General features: G+C 37.8%; 1 protein-coding gene across 9 annotated transcripts in view; it reads left to right on the top strand.

The window, feature by feature from the left end:
• The window catches only part of uba6 (ubiquitin like modifier activating enzyme 6), a 54,249-nt gene that overhangs the window by 23,582 nt on the left and 13,639 nt on the right, over nt 1–17,028 (top strand). For all 9 annotated transcript variants that reach the window (XM_066659912.1, XM_066659908.1, XM_066659905.1 and 6 more), the window contains 8 exons: nt 3,345–3,423; nt 4,565–4,645; nt 5,239–5,316; nt 6,021–6,202; nt 8,412–8,517; nt 9,163–9,252; nt 13,324–13,404; nt 15,470–15,598. In XM_066659912.1, coding sequence (XP_066516009.1) covers nt 3,345–3,423; nt 4,565–4,645; nt 5,239–5,316; nt 6,021–6,202; nt 8,412–8,517; nt 9,163–9,252; nt 13,324–13,404; nt 15,470–15,598 — 826 coding nt within the window. The remainder of the gene's footprint in view (nt 1–3,344; nt 3,424–4,564; nt 4,646–5,238; nt 5,317–6,020; nt 6,203–8,411; nt 8,518–9,162; nt 9,253–13,323; nt 13,405–15,469; nt 15,599–17,028) is intronic.

Here is a 17,028-nt window from a genome sequence, read left to right as displayed (position 1 = left end):
TAGGTGGTACTATACCTTTAACTTATAATAGGCACATTTATGTAATTAGTATTGGGCCATTTTTTAATCGTGCACAATATGAGGCTGATCAAATCATTCAATGCTGATTTATGCCTATTTTCTTTTTTTTAATATAGCCTCTATTTGCTTTTTACTTGGTGGTGCATCTTAAGTAAATCAATTGCCTGTCAATATGTCCTTACTGGAGATATCTATTATTTCTTCACCATTTACCATGACACGTCTGATGTTTCATTCCACTGAACTTTAGTGATAATTTCAAGGAAATTCATTTGATGCTCTTAAAGTATCTTGAAAGATTCCAATTCCAATATAGCCAACTTCTTGCTGGGTGGAGCATTACTACCCAATGGGAACTCTATCATCATAGTGATGAAAACTTTCCTAAAACATTTTGAGCATTGTATGAAGACTGTGACAACCACATTTGATAAACTAATTCATTTAAACACATTAATTTAAATTGTCAAATGTCACAGTTTTTAATAAAAAATTTAGTGCATTGGCCCAAGGCAAATGACCAAGAATTGCAAACGTTCAACACACTATAATGCATCTGTCAAATGTTCCAAGGTGTAAAAAAGGTGAATTGTGATATCACAAAAAAGAAGGATACGTTCACACAGCAGGTAAAAGTGGCCCAAATCTGATTTCATTTTTTTGGTTCTGCTGTTCACACTATATGTACTCTTATATAATGTGACCTATATCTGACATCAGTCTGAACAGATCATGCTCCTAAAAATCGGATATGGATCGGAGCTCAATACCACATCTGATTTTAAAAAGTCAAACTCAATGCGATTTGTGCAATTTACACAGCCACGCAAATGATATACCTGTGTCACATATGAAGAAATAGATTGGATTTGGGCCACTTTTGCCTGCTGTGTGAACATAGTCTAAGAACACACGCATGTGTAATGTTTCATGCGGATTTTGAGGAAATCTGATGAACACCTATAATTCTAATTAATAAAAAGTATATTTGTATAATTCCAATATGGCTGTCTTCCAGTTGCATGCTAATATATGCCAATGGCAGTATGTGAAAAATAATGAGATTAGTGTTTCTACCACAATTAGAGGACATTGGAGAAAGTTTGTAGCAACCACAGTGAAATTGGAGGGGGCCCTATAGAGTCACATGTAAAATGTCAAAATATTCCAAAGACTTTGCGATACTTTTTTATTTAGTCCAGTGTGCCTGTTTTCTTGAATCTTATAAATACAAAAATGTATATTGAAAACATAAATGATGCAATAGACCTGATGAGACAGACATATACTGAATTATAATTTGAGATCAAATATGTTCTATACAACCTGTAAAGATTTTTGAACTCTAAGACCCTAAAAACCAAACATGATAGTTTAAAATATGTGCAATACATCCAAAATGGCTGACTTCCTGTTGGGCGGAGTCAGACAAAGCAAATTACTCTTTGTCTAGTGTGTTGTGATCAATGACCATACCAAATTTGGGGCATATTTGAATAGCTTTATCCTGACTATTGTCTGCATTTTGAGGATCTATGGAGCCCAAGCCCATGATCTATGTTATTTTTATTACGTTTTGAGGGTTGTGCTAAATTTCCAGCATAAGAAATGCCTCAAAAAAATTCATTTTTTAATAGTAAAAACCCAAAAATTAGTAGGGCATTGCAACTCACCCTTGCCTGTTCCTCTGGGGCTTGGTCTCTAATTAGTATAATCTCTACATTACTGGGATAAAAACTTGAGACCTTTGTGCTGCTAGAGCTCAGGACTTCAATTGAAGATGAACTTGCAAATTACAAAGCAAAACACCACCATGGAGTAATTGCATAGATATGTTGCATAGGGTATGGCATGGGGAAAGAAATTAATCTTAGCCAGTCCTATAACAAATCTTTTTTGAAATAGCACAGCACTGTGTTCATTTCTGTTTTTATATGGGAAAGTAGAAAATGGGAAATGACATGATATTTTTAATAATCCAATAACTATTTATTCAAAATAAGATAAAGGAATATCAGAGATTAAGCATTATCCAATTTTTGTGTTGAAATGAAAGAAGGCAAATTATCATATTTTAGATTTGCAAATTGAAAAGAATATCTGAAGTATATTAAAACAGGAAAATTATTTGTCATTTGTCAAACAAAGTCATTTGTTTTCTGTGGTTGTTGTCTGTAGCTCAAGATGCATTCACTTATACTATTTTTCCACTGCTCCCATTGTTCAGAGTGGCCAGTCAGCAGAAAAACTCTGCAACCATTGCCTGCAGAGTTCTTTACTGTGACTTTATTCCATATTTTATGAAAATCATTTTAGAAAATTCACACCAGTATCTGCCACTGTGTAGCATGGCAAATTATTTTAAAAACTGTTAAAAACAGGTTTACCTCTACTTTATGCAACAGCAAAATGAATAATTGGGATTTTCACAGAAGTACAGGGTGGGCCATTTATATGCATACACCTTAATAAAATGGGAATGGTTGGTGATATTAACTTCCTGTTTGTGGCACATTAATATATGGGAGGGGGGAAACTTTTCAAGATGGGTGGTGACCATGGTGACCATTTTGATGTTGGCCATTTTTGGATCCAACTTTTGTTTTTTTTCAATGGGAAGAGGGTCATGTGACACATCAAACTGGGGAATTTCACAAGAAAAACAATGGTGTGCTTGGTTTTACCATAACTTTATTCTTTCATGAGTTATTTACAAGTTTCTGACAACTTATAAAATGTGTTCAAAGTGCTGCCCATTGTGTTGGATTGTCAATGCAACCCTCTTCTCCAACTCTTCACACACTGATAGAAATACCGCAGGAGAAATGCTAGCACAGGCTTCCAGTATCCATAGTTTCAGGTGCTGCACATCTCGTATCTTCACAGGATAGACAATTGCTTTCAGATGACCCCAAAGATAAAAGTCTAAGGGGGTCAGATCGGGAGACCTTAGGGGCCATTCAACTGGCCCAGGACGACCAATCCACTTTCCAGGAAAATGTTCATCTAGGAATGCTTGGACCTGACACCCATAATGTGGTGGTGCACCATCTTGTTGGAAAAACTCGGGGAACGTGCCAGCTTCAGTACATGAAGAGGAAAACGCATCATCATGTAGCAATTTCGCATATCCAGTGGCCTTGAGGTTTCCATTGATGAAGAATGGCCCCACTATCTTTGTACCCCATATACCACACCATACCATCAAGTGTGCCACAAACAGGAATTTAATATCACCAACCATTCCCTTTTTATTAAGGTGTATCCATATAAATGGCCCAGGCTGTATATTAATCAGTGTCCATATGCATGTTTTTATGTAGAGGAGATCGCTATGATGGTTTGAGGGCGTGTATTGGTGAATCATTGTGTTTGGAGCTGCATAAGCTTAGAGTTTTTATGGTAAGTGATGATCTTTGTCATTACAACTTTAGTATTTTGGGATTTTCTCAGGTAAAACACAGAAAATTTTGAATACATTACCTTGATGTGATTAAAACAAATGAAATACAGTAAATTCTGCATGTTTGGCTCTAGATGCTAAATTACACAAATCATTTCAGAAAGAAAATTTTACAAATCCTAACTCCAGAATAAAATCTTTATTTATTTATTTATTTATTTATTTGTATATTTATTTATTGCATTGTGTCGTTACTTGTAATTAACTATAAACTTTTGACCGTCAAGTGTTATTCCAGTGAATCAAAAATACAAGACTTGGAAACTGGGTTTAAAATTTTAAGTTTGTCTTGGGATTATAATGTGCAATATTTTGTTGTAGCACATGCTTTCTATTGCAGTTTGAAGGCCATCTCTTTGGTTATGATTAAGTTACACTTAAGAAGATCATAGTCAACAAGTCTAGAGACAGATGCTGAATGTCCCACTCCATTTAAATAATTTTTTTCACTATTAAATCTTTTTTTTGCATGGCTTGCTATAATTATTCAGACTTATATTTGAACCAGCAGAGCTCTAGACTAATTTTGGACAGGCTGCACTAGTGCGCCTACTTTTTTTTTCCTTAGGTGCACCAGCAAAAAAAGTTAGTTGCACCCAAATATTCATCTGCATCACATTTAACACAGCAGAGTTTACAAACTCTGAGTCAGAGTCATGGAGAGTAGCTGTGCAGTGCACGCCACCTAGAATGTGAGAATGTGGCTGCAGTTTAACTTGTCTGTAAGTTTCACATTAAGTAATCCAAAACATCAATATTACCCATGTGTGGAACAGGAATGGGGCAAAATCTTTATCTTGGTTTGTGCTTTTGAATGTTTGGAGTTCTCTCCATTGTTTAAAAAACGACAGATGCCTTTCCTCTCCCATGAGCAGAGAGAGAAAGCATAGCATACTAGAAAGAGGAAACATTTGAATTTTATAAAAATAATTTTTTTTTTAATTACAATTGTGAACATTGCCTTTAAGTGATTTATATTTATCAGCTGAATCTAGAATAATATTATTTATAGACATTTCTTCTGTGTCAGAATAGAATGGGATCCATATTCTGATTTATGCATTTTCTGTTTGTTGATAGGTAGGCTGTGGTGCCATTGGATGTGAGATGCTGAAGAATTTTGCACTGCTTGGCGTAGGCTTGGCCAGATGCTCAGGAGAGGTAGGGTCAGATGTTACATCATGTGTAAGGCTTGACTAAAAAATTTACTAAACATATAAAATACAAAAGAGACTTGGAAAACATTGAGAGGACTAACACAAATTGTAATATTAATAATCACAAGAGATACAAGCACAGACATATTGCTGGAATAAATTTAAACTAGAAGAAATTATATGTTTTGTACATGATACAGTATAAATATAGATACAGATTGCCTATAGATTTAGACAGACTGGGAATCAGATAAAAGAAAAAGAATAACAGCACATACTATGTTTGCTAGGAACAGCATAGACATTTCATATATCATTCATATTCATATGTTCACACCATTTGAATTGAACATATTAAGGGACAAAAATATCAAAATATGACCTGTGCAAAAATTGTGAAGCAGTGTACATCGGGTGACATACCTCCATGTAGGTTTGCATTGCTCAGTGCAGTGAGAGTAGATGGAGTGAGTCCAGTTTTGCTCTCTTTGGACACTCAGCCTTGGATGGTGTTTTATATGGAACAAGATCATATTATTAGAGATAAAAATGAATGAATACATTTTATGTACGTTTATACATTTATGGTTGTCCTAGGTTTGTGTCACTGATCCAGATCTAATAGAGAAGTCCAACCTCAATCGCCAGTTTCTCTTCAGACCTCATCATATTCAGGTAGTATATTCATTTATTCATATATTCATTCATATATTTTGTGTGTATTACAAGTGTTACTGCTGAATAAGCTTTTTCTTAATTTATTAAAGCTGTTCATCAAATGCCCTCAAGAGGGAAAATACATTTTTAAGAAGTTAGCATGTTAATTATTATGGACCTAATTTTTATGTAAAGGGAACATATTATACCACTTTTCCAGATTTAGTTCTCTGAAACATCTGTGACATGCTTTGTTAAAAATACCTAGAAGCTGTCATTTGACCGCAGTGAATCCCATTGACTATTTCCCAACTATTTCAGATTTGGGGTTGTAATTATTTGACCAAGGGATCAAAGCATTTATTTTACTGTGTTCACACTATGGAAATCACATGATGTTCAGTTCTGCGTAAACTTTACATTCTTTCAATGAGAATAATGTTATATAATAAATGCATTTTAATGAAGCTTAATGTGCTTACTCATATAACCACAATGCTATATCTTTTAAAATTGGGGGACATTTTTATTTGCATCCAAATGAACTATGCAATAATGTTATTATCGTGCAGTGAATCCATTGTTTGATAGCCGAATCTGAATATGGAACTTGAAATGAACTTACAAGTATGACCTCACAAATGAAGTTACAAAACATTTTTCATTAGCCACATCATTCTCTCTTAAATAAATACTCTAAAAATTTGCTTTGGTTTGTGTAGAAGCCGAAGAGCATCACAGCAGCTGGAGCCACGTTAGAGATCAACTCAGAGCTGCAGATAGATGCTCATCTGAATAAAGTGTGTCCTGCTACAGAGGACATCTATAATGATGCCTTCTACTCACGCCTCAACTTAGTGGTCACTGCACTGGACAATGTAGAAGCCAGGAGATATGTGGATAGGTAACAGAATCACTTATCTTCATTTATATTATAGAACAGCATTATAAAAAATGCAAATGTGCATTTATGTATCATTGTTCAAACCCCATTTACAGAACATTTGGGACATTTTCTAAGATGCCAGAAAAGTTATATTTGCATTTACTGAAGGAAATGCACAGTGTGTTATGAGAGCTGAAAGCGAGTGTGTGTGCAGCAAGAGTGTTGGACAACTTTTGGGAACGTCATACAAAGTGTGAGGAGTGAGGGGGAGAGAGAAGGGTGAGGTGTGAGAGGGAGATCTCTGTGTTGGTGGGGTAAAATATTGCACTCTGTATTATAATGAGGAGAAAATGTGTTAAAAATAAGTTAGCCACATTAGCATTCATGTCATAGGATCTAATCAAAAACCGTTAGCACATCAGACTCTCGTGTTTGTCTGAATCTCAGTTAGTTACACATACACAGATCATATACAGGCTTTGGTAATGGTCTTTTTTCACTTGTGTTTAGATTTAGCATGTAACCTAGTCCTCAATTATTCCTTTGGTTTGGCTTAAGGTTTAATAAAGTAGTTCACCTTGCCTGAAAGTGTGAATGATTAGTGAGAGAGGTTTTTACGCTGCTGAGTTCAAATCTTAAAAGTCTCCTTACACCCTCTGCAGGGCACAGTCAGTCATAAAACAACAGGTTGTGCACTCACGCAGTGTGTTGTATGACGAAAAAAGTTTATGTTGAGCTATTCGCTGGTAAAGTCGTGGCATATTATCGTTGTGAAACATCATGTCCGGATTCAAACCGCTGCTTAGTACAGTCAACCTAGAGATTTTGCTGCTAGATTTAGCGACTTTTCAGACCCTCTTGTAAGTTATTAAAAAAATACACTAGCACCAAATCTAGCAACCTTCTGTACAAATTTTAGCTACTTCTTATAGAAGATAATCACCAGTAGCACAACTGGTTAGAACACTGGTACTGACCGTGAGCTATGGGAGACATACCCCTCTCCCTCCCTCTCTGCGGATTCTCTGCTCCCAGAGATGGAGCAGGAACACTCTTTCCACTGCCCCTCTGCTCCCAGAGACAGAGCAGCACAGTCAGTCCACATGGCAGCTCACACAGATCAGAATGAACTACGAATGTACCAATTGTGCTGCAAAAGACACGTTTGCTTCTTTTTACATTTATTATTTTTTCTGAACTCTTGAACTGCTTAAAAACAATGTGACACGGATATAGTAAGATCATTTCACATTTAATTTCCCACAGTCGCAAAAATTTAGGAGTGTGTCAAATAAAAAACATGTATATAATTACAAAATATATTCTTGTTGGTCAGCGAAAACTTTGGAAACAATTTCTTTGCACTTTTGTCATATAGATAAATGTTCAACAGAATCAAAGATTTTTGTTTTAAATTAATTCTATAAAATGTCCCAACTTTTCTGGAAATGCGGTCTGTACCATGTACAGCGAAATGTGCCTTCTGCATTTAAATCATCCAAGCCAGTGAAAACACACACATGCGCACACACTCTCACTCTCACTCACACTCAATCACTCTAGTGCACTAGGGGCAGTGAGCGTCCCAGTATCCCCATCCCAGTGTCCTAGGAACAGTTGGGAGTTAGGTCCCATACTCAAGGGCACTTCAGCCATGGATGCTAAGGAAGGAAACAGCACTGTTCCTTCACTTCCCCCACCCCCAGTTTTCCTGCCACTCATGGGATTGAAGCAGAAACCAGTACCAAGCCCACTTCTCTAACCAACTGCCCTTTTTTTATTATTATTATTTATGTATGTAGTCCATGATATATGTTTTTTCAGTGTGGGGAAAAGAAAATTATATATAAACATTTTTTTTCTGACAAAATGCTAATAGTCATTTAATTATCATTAAAACATTAATGATACTTGTTTTGAAATGTAGCAAAGCATTTGTAGAATGTTAATTCAAAGCATAAAAGGTTTCCTTGTAAATACAAGTAATAGGAAAAATTTCACCCTACTGTCCTCAAAATGATGACTTAACAGGAGAAGGATTTATTAACTTTTCTCATGTTATAATGAGCAGCTAGTGTTTTAAAATTGAAGATGAAGCATGAAGAGATCAAGTTTTGTTCCATTTTTCAATATAGAAACAATGCCAGTAACCTCTGTTTAAATGTGTTTAATTACTGTGCTAGATAAATTACGGCTGTCTCTTATTGGTTGTGTTGTCAATTCCTAGTCGAAGCGTGTCCTGTCAGAAAGCTTTGCTCGACTCTGGAACCATGGGAACAAAAGGTCACACGGAAATCATTGCGCCAAACTTGACAGAGTCTTATAACAGCCATGTGAGTTTGTTTGCAAATGTTTGTGTGTTCATCTGAAATGAAAACTACTGTATAAAAAGCAAAGCTGAACATCTGCCAATATCACTTAATATAGTCATGGAATGAAACAAAAACTAGCTTATATTATTGTCCAGTGGTAGACTACTGTGACTAGAGGTTTGTTGTCAGTTTCATTATAAACATTTTGATTATTTTAAATAAAATAGTAATTTAAAGGGCCCACATTTAACATTTTAGTTGTATATTATTTCCTCCTTTTATAATTATCCATTTTGCTGGATTTACAGCCTTATACTTGTCTCCCTTTATCACATTTTACACTTTTGTAACTTTGGATTTAAACTTGATTAATATACTTTAATATACTTTTTTCTATTCTGCTTTTAAATGACCTCTATTCTGATTTCCGATACTGTTTACAAACTTGTCCAGGCTGAAACACTGCTTGTAATTCAGTATGAATGGATGGGACTATGTATTAATTTTAAGTAATCCTTTGAGTCTCATATGTTTAAATATGACAGTAATGTGTGTCTTGTATTACAGATAAATTTTGAATTAGAAACTTTTGAACTGTGTGTATGTGTAGCTTGAACCCTGGTGTGTGTATACTTGTATGTTAAAATTGTGTGTTTTATGTTGTAGAGAGATCCACCAGAAGAGGAGATTCCTTTCTGTACTCTAAAGTCTTTCCCTGCTGTGATCGAGCATACCATCCAATGGGCCCGGGACAAGGTCAGCCTACACACCATATCCAAACTCCATGATAGGGGTTGGTCACTTGATACGGGGTGAGAAGAACCAGGTGGGTGTGGAGATACACACAAGTCCCCAGCTGGTGCCTGTACAGTTGGAGTGTGTGCTTGTAAACGAGGTCACCTCAATGTGGCTTTGGCCCACAAAGAGGAAAACTCTTGACTGTTGTGTGTGCATATGCACCCAACAGCAGCTCAGAATATTCTGCCTTCTTGGAGGTATAGAGAGGATCCCATGCACTGACTCTATTGTTTTGCTGGTGGACTTCAATGCTCATGATTGGGACTGGGGAATCTGGAGGGATGTTACTGGGAGGAACGGCCTGCCTGATCTGAACCCAAGTGGTGTGATGTTGTTGGACTTCTGTGCTAGTCATGGTTTGTCCATAAGGAACACAATGTTCAAACACAAGGTTGTTCATAAGTGTACTTGGTACCAGAGCACCTTGGTCAAAGGTCAATGATCGACCCTGTGGTCGTGTCTTCTGATCTGAGGCCATATGTTTGGACACATGCAAAGAGAGGGTCTGAGCTGTCAGCTGATCACCATCTGGTGGTAAGTTGGATCAGATGGTGGGGAAAGCTGCCGGACAGACCTGGTAAACCCAAACGTATATTGAGTGTGTGCTGGGAACGGCTGGCAGAAGACTCTGTCTGGACAGATTTCATCTCTCATCTCTGACAGAACTTCTCACGTGTTCCAGAGAAGATAGGGGGCATGGACTCTGAATAGACACTGACAGAGTGAGGGAAACTGTCAAGCTGAAGTAGGAGGCTTTCAGGCTTGGTTGGATCAGGGAACTTATGATTCCGCAGATGGTTACAGGCAAGTGAAAAGGCTGCAGCTGTGGCGGTTGAAGGAGCATAATCCAGAGTGCGGGAGGAGTTTGGAGAGGCCATAGAGAATGACTTCCGGGTGGCCTTAAAGAGGTTCTGGAAAATAATCCAACACTGGTGGAACTATGGACTGGTGCTTTACTTTCTCACCGATGATTGAGGTGGGCATGGGAGTTTGCTACTCCACTCTACATATGCTTTGTAGATTTGGAGAAGGCTTATGACTGTGTTTCCCAAGATAGGGTGCCTGGGTCGATTCTGCGAGAGCAGAGCGCTGATTGGCCAGTGAGACACATCTATCACCACGAAATGCAGAGCTTATTCAAATCCAGCACAAACTCTCCACATGTAACATCTTTTAAGTTACAGCAGCTTTCACATTTATTTTGATCAGACTTTCAATAGCAGCTTGTAACTTTACCTTTAGGAGTTTTGAAGAGGTTTAAATGCTCCTTGGGCCAATGGCACATGAAAATTTCCAGAGAAAGTCTAAAGTGCAGCAAGGAAAACTGATCTGTAAAAAGAGCCATGTTCAAACAAAAAAAAAAACAACAACACACAAGTACATGATGAGTAAACAGCGCCTGCATTTACTGCTGCCATTGTTGTGGTTTTTAAAGCTTGTGTTTCCTGTTAGAGAATGGGTTTTGCAACGTCACTAGCTCCATTTCCCGGGGGAGCTGTTCCAGTGGAAAAGCGACAAGATTTAGCGCGCCAAGCCGTGTAGTGCTGGACCCATGCGGTGGAAAAGCACCATTAGCCAAGCTTGTTCAGTGTGAGCATTGGACTCAGTCAGGGCTGTGCCTAGTCTCCACTCCTGTTCCTGCTATTCATGGACAGTGTGTCAAGTCGTAGTCTGGGACAAGAGGGCTTCTGTCGAGGGGCTCAGAATGTGGCATCAGCAGATGGTATGTGGATCAGTACCTCAAATCTGAGGCCATGGTTATCTTCCGGAAACAGATGGCATGCTCACTTCTGTGAGGGAGTGAGACCCTACTTCAAATGAAGGAGTTCAATTAATTGATAAGGAAAAGCGATTGTGAGGTTAACCATGGGATAACTGCAGCATCTGCAGTAATGCAGTCACTGTACCAGTCTTATGGTGCAGAGAGAACTGAGCCAAAATGCATAGCTCTCAATTTACCAGTCACTTCTCGTACCCACTCTAACCTTGGGTCATGAGTAAGTAAATAAAATTTATTTCTATAGCACATTTAAAAACAACCAAGATTGCGCCAAACTGCTTTACACAGCCAAGACTACAACTAAGAACAAACAGAGATTCATGTGGAGACATTTAAAAACATTGCTTAAACACCATTTTCAGCCATTTTCATAAACCTAATGATATAAATGCAGTTTTAGTTTCAATTTGAACACCAATAGAGAGAGACCATGACAAATGTCAATAGGGAGTTTGTTCCAGAGTCTTAGAGCAGCCACTGAGAATGCTTGTTATCCATTAGCTTTTTCTTATATATATAGCTGAAATAGTTATATAATTGGCAGCCATTCCATTTAAAGCCTTAAAAACACACAATAAAACTTTAAATTGTGTTTTGAGTTGATTTGGCAGCCAGTGTAAATATGCTAGTATTGGTGTGATGTAATCATACTTCTTTGAACCAGTGAGAGGACGAGCTGCATCATTTTGTACTTACTGTAAACGTGCTAATAAAGACTGGTTGGCAAAGAAGCAAAAGTGTTACAGTTATCCAACAAAGATTAAATAAATGCACGAATCACGTTTTCAAGGTCACTTGTTGACAAGAATGACTTTATCTTGCGGATGTTTCTCAAGTGAAATAAGCTGCTTTTGATCACAAAATATATATGCCACAAACTATCAAAAATCACTCCTAAATTGATTACTTGAGGTTTAAAATATTGTGCAAGATGGCCCAAGTTTCTTTGATAACTGCTGGTCAAATCCAACAAGCCCAATAGAACAACTAGAATAACGGCTCTCATTCTCTTAAAGAATATGATTGGACATCAAGACTTTCTTGTCCACAAGACAATCATGCAGTCTCTTTAAAACAGAGTCATTGCCACATTTCAGGGACAGATGCAATTGTAGGTCATCAGCAAAGCAATGAAATGAGACATGTCTCAGGATAAAGAATGACATTGCAGATACAATTGGCCGTGTTTTCCCTTATGGGTTGCTTTGAGGTCTCTTTGTGATCTGATGAGGAGCTCAGTGATTAGGGAGGAGCTCGGAGTCGCTGCTCCTTCACATTGAGAGTAGCTTGTTGATATGATTCAGCCATCTGATTAGGATGACTCCTGGATGATTCCCACTGGAGATACCCAAAGCATGTTCAAATTGAAGAAGGTCCGGGTGTAGTCCCAGGACACACTGGAGGGATTATATCTCCTAGCTGGCCTGGGACTGCCTGGGGATCCCCTAAGTAGGAGGTGGTGGAAATGGCAGAAGTCCATGGTTATTTCAGCAAGCAATGCCATGCCTCATTGTACCTGTGCTACAACAGAGTGACATATTCTAAACAGTGTGGCTCTTGACTTTGCCTGCAGCCCAGATCTGTCTCTTGTGCTGCATCATGAAGAGGAGAGACAACGGTGACTACAAAGTGTTTAGTAGTAATAGTCTTGTTTCAAGCAAGAATAGGCAAGAAGTTCACTTGCAAAACTACAACTTTTTTTTAAAATCCATTCATTCATTTATTCATTATCTGTAACCGCTTCTCCAACTCAGGGTCGCGGTGGGTCCAGAGCCTACTTGGAATCATTGGGCACAAGGCGGGTATACACCCTGGAGGGGGCGCCAGTCCTCCACAGGGCAACACAGACACACTCACTCACACACTCACACCTACGGATACTTTTGAGTTGCCAATCCACCTACCAACATGTGTTTTATGACTGTGGGAGGAAACCGGAGCACCCGGAGGAAACCCACGCGGACACAGGGAGAACACACCAACGCCTCACAGACTGTCACCAGGAGCGGGAATCGAACCCACAACCTCCAGGCCCCTGGTTTTTAAATCCACTATTTCCTAAGTATTTAGCAGTGTAATTGAAAAGAACTGTGTTGTAAAACATTGGTTAATGTTCTCTCTTTCCAAACAATTTCTGGTGTGTGATGCAGGCATGAAATATTAGCCTCCCTGTCAAAGAGTTTGAAAGGTAGTTGGACTGAACAACATTCATTTCAATGTAAATGTTTTTCATTTCTTTTTGTTTTTAGTTTGAAAGTGCTTTCTCACACAAGCCCTCCTTGTTCAACATGTTCTGGCAGAGACATCTGTCACCTGATGACGTATTACAGGTAAGTGTGTGTGTGAGATCTTAGTCACCAGTGCATTTGAGTTCATGATAGTGTACTCGGGTTCAAAGAGTTCACAAGAGTGCACTGGAGTCTTAAGTGTGTGTAAGAGTTTGTCTGCAAGAGATTTTAGCAAGTGGTTTCAAGTGCTCTGAAGTTTCCCAGGGTATATAAGACTTCATGAATTGTAATGACCTCATGCACTTACATCAAATGAATGGCAAAGTGTCCAGTACATCCAAAGTGTACAACAGTCAACAGTCTAAAACAAGGGCATTGTGTAGTGAATTTAACAAATGTTTGTTCATGTGGGAAACAAATAAAAAAATAACACCCTAATATAGGTGAGGGGAGTACACAAATGCAATATCAGGTAAAACTACATCTCAAAATGCCCTTGAATTTATTTTAGCCATGTGAGAACTAAAAACAGACGAAACAGTTACACAACTGTGTAAAATCAAGGAAAGTAAGACATGAACACTATAGTATAAAACAGATAAATAAATACGGAAAGGATAAAGACCAGAAGACTAGAAACTGAAATTGCAGACAATTTTACTGTAAATCAATTTACAGGTTACTGAGATTAAAACTAAGACTGGAAAACAGAACTTACAAAAGGAAGCAGAAAATAATACAGATTAATCACTAAAACAGAGAATATTAAAGGAAAGCAGAGACTAAGGATATTAAAGAAAGACACAGACAGATTAACATAAGTCTTAGACAAACAGCACCAGAAACAGTAGAGCAATATAAAAGACAGAAACCCAATAAAAAGAATCACAAGAGAAATGTGCACAAAGGAGACAGATTCCTACTATTAGGAAAAGTAAGATGAAAACACTACAGCGTTAACACAGGAGATAACCAACAAACACAGCCACAAAGGACCAGGCTTTAAAACTTTAATGAACTATGGACACATTGAACACTCATATGTGTAAGTGGGCATGGCTAGGGCAGACACAAGAAAACAAGCACATGGAATATGTAAACAGGAAACACCTAAAAAGCAGAAACAGGAAGCGAGGAGAAGACAGGAAGAGGATAAAACAAACCAGAGAACAATGACAGAAACACAACTAGAGAGAAAACAAGACAATGGGAAGAGAAGGAATGGCAATCATGACAGTGCTATAAATCAAACAGATTAAGATTAAATGCAAAATGTTAAGTCATGTAAACAGGCAGTTTTTGAAGCTGGTGTTTTAGGACAAAATGGGCAAGCATATGGATCTGAGCAACTTTGATAATGGACAAATAATGTCTCAGATCATTGGAATAAATGGCAGGTTTTTGGAAGTTCTTGGTATACAGCTGTTATAATTAAAAAAGTCGTACATGAATTGACAAGTGAGAGGTTCATGGGCACCCAAGGCTTACTGATGTGTGTTGTGAGCAAATACATTGTGGCCTAATATCACAGAATAGCAGAAAATGTTGATGCACATTATTATTGAAAGGTTTCACTACTTTGTAATTTTACAGATTGTATTTCACCTATTGTTCTGCATACATAGTTGGCTCCCGCTCTCACTGTCTTCAGTGGTCAGGGCCACCACAGAGCAAGTATTACTTTGGTTTGGAATCATTTCTAATCACTGTAGGGACATCAAAAAATGGTGGTGGTATGTTAGTGTGTGTGTTGCACTGGTATGAGTGGATGAGAGACAGAGTTAACACCTGTTGTTCTATGGTAACTGTCCCGCGATCAGTGATGAGGGCGCAAATGAGCTACTGTATTCTGTATACAAAGTTGACCAACAAGTTAGAACTGCTGTGTCTGATCCACTTGTAACATCACAACACATACTTAAATGGCATCAACCCTCAGTTATACTTTGGAACTGACAATGATCCAACACAGCAGATGGTCAGGACACTCCTTGGTAAGTGCACCTATATGAATGTATAACATTGACAAAGTGTGTAGAAACAAAAGTGTAATTTTAAAGCTGTTGTGATTGGGGTGTATATTTAAATGTATGTTTATCCCCATGTTTTGATGGTGGATAAAAACTAATTTTTCTTTCTCTCTCTCTCTCTCTGTGTGTGTGTGCAGAAGATGAAGGTGGGAGAGAGTATGGAGGGGGCATTTCAGGTCATTAAACTTTTGAGTCGTAGACCTTCACAGTGGGAGGACTGCCTGGCCCTCGCTCGCTTAAAATTTGACAAGTATTTTAAGAGAAAGGTACTTTTACTACACTTGCACTTTTTTATCAGATTTCAGGACCACAACAGTTGTTAACTGTGTAGTTGACCATTCTCACTAATGTGGATGAATCATCATTATTAGAATACAATCCTTACATACTGACAATAAATAGAGTTCTTACTGTTAATAACATTATAAGATTATATATACATAAATAGTGATATGGCATATTTAAGAGAAAATCATGGTTTAGCAGCCTATGGTTTGTTTCACAGTTAATGTGATCTCGTTCACCAGCTCAGCAGGACGACTCTGGGGCCATACTTCAAAATACTCACTTTTAACTTAAACAGAGAGAACTTCAAACCTGGTGCAAATGCAGGCCGGTTTGCTGGAGAGCAGCAAGGTGCAAAAATACTCTGTTCAGAGTGTGATGAAAAGAGCAAAAAGGAACGTGTAAAGGAATGGAACTGTTGTACCTTGCAGAAGGTTGATTTAAAAAACAAATACCTAATAAATGTGGATAATGAACTGTTTTATAATTGCAATAATACACTTGAAGTTCATGTTATAACGTGAGTTATTGTGCCTGGTGTACTGATCTATGACCACAGCACATCAGTGCCAATATCTGATGTTATTGCACTCTTGTATTATTTGAACAGTAGGATTGATAATGACTGTGTGCTTCGATAGCATTTTTTGGGTGTTCTTTTTATAAACAACCTTTAATGCTATTGTATTCCCCAAGCCAGCAGTTCATGCCACAATATTCCAGTTTTTATGTCTAGGAGAAACTACCAGTTTTACAAATACACTCCTTCATTCAGAAATTTGCTCTACAACGAATAAAAGGATGTAGACAGGTGAACAAAACAAAGACTGTAAATGCTGGTCTATTGTAGTAGGTGGCAGACACATTCATAGTAGACACCTTTTAAAGCTAGAGTAGTTACCTTAGTTCAGAAGAATTTTTGTTCTATTTTTAAACTTATCAAGATAACTGCTCTGAAAATAAAATATCACCCACTGTGGCAACTTTAGGACTATAAAAACCTGCCTAATCATTTAATCCGATCTGAAAAATACAGAATCAGTGTGTGTGTATATAAAAATCCCTGGATATAGCCTCTAGATGTGGAACATATCAAAGTTTTTGTTTTTGGTTTGAAACTACAAATCCAAATTTTGCCTAATTCCGAGCTGCCCTACTGAGCTAGTGAACATTTGAGAAAAGAAGCCTATGCACCTCGTTACGCACTGAACACAGACCCAGAAAACACATGCATTTCCTAGTTTTATTTCCTTTTATTTATCCATATAACAGGCTGCCAATGACCTCATTCAACTAATCTGCTAGACAGTGCTTTATATTAGGCACTGTGCTCTTTCTGGGGCTTCTTTAGCTCAACAAACCTACAGATGCTGTTACGGTTTGTGCTGAAAAACCTACTATTCTTTGGTTG

Source organism: Hoplias malabaricus, chromosome 2 (genome assembly GCF_029633855.1).
Source record: "Hoplias malabaricus isolate fHopMal1 chromosome 2, fHopMal1.hap1, whole genome shotgun sequence".
NCBI classification, from domain to species: domain Eukaryota; kingdom Metazoa; phylum Chordata; class Actinopteri; order Characiformes; family Erythrinidae; genus Hoplias; species Hoplias malabaricus.
The sequence above is the reverse complement of the archived record's forward strand: the minus strand, read 5'-3'. Positions and strand labels throughout refer to the sequence as shown.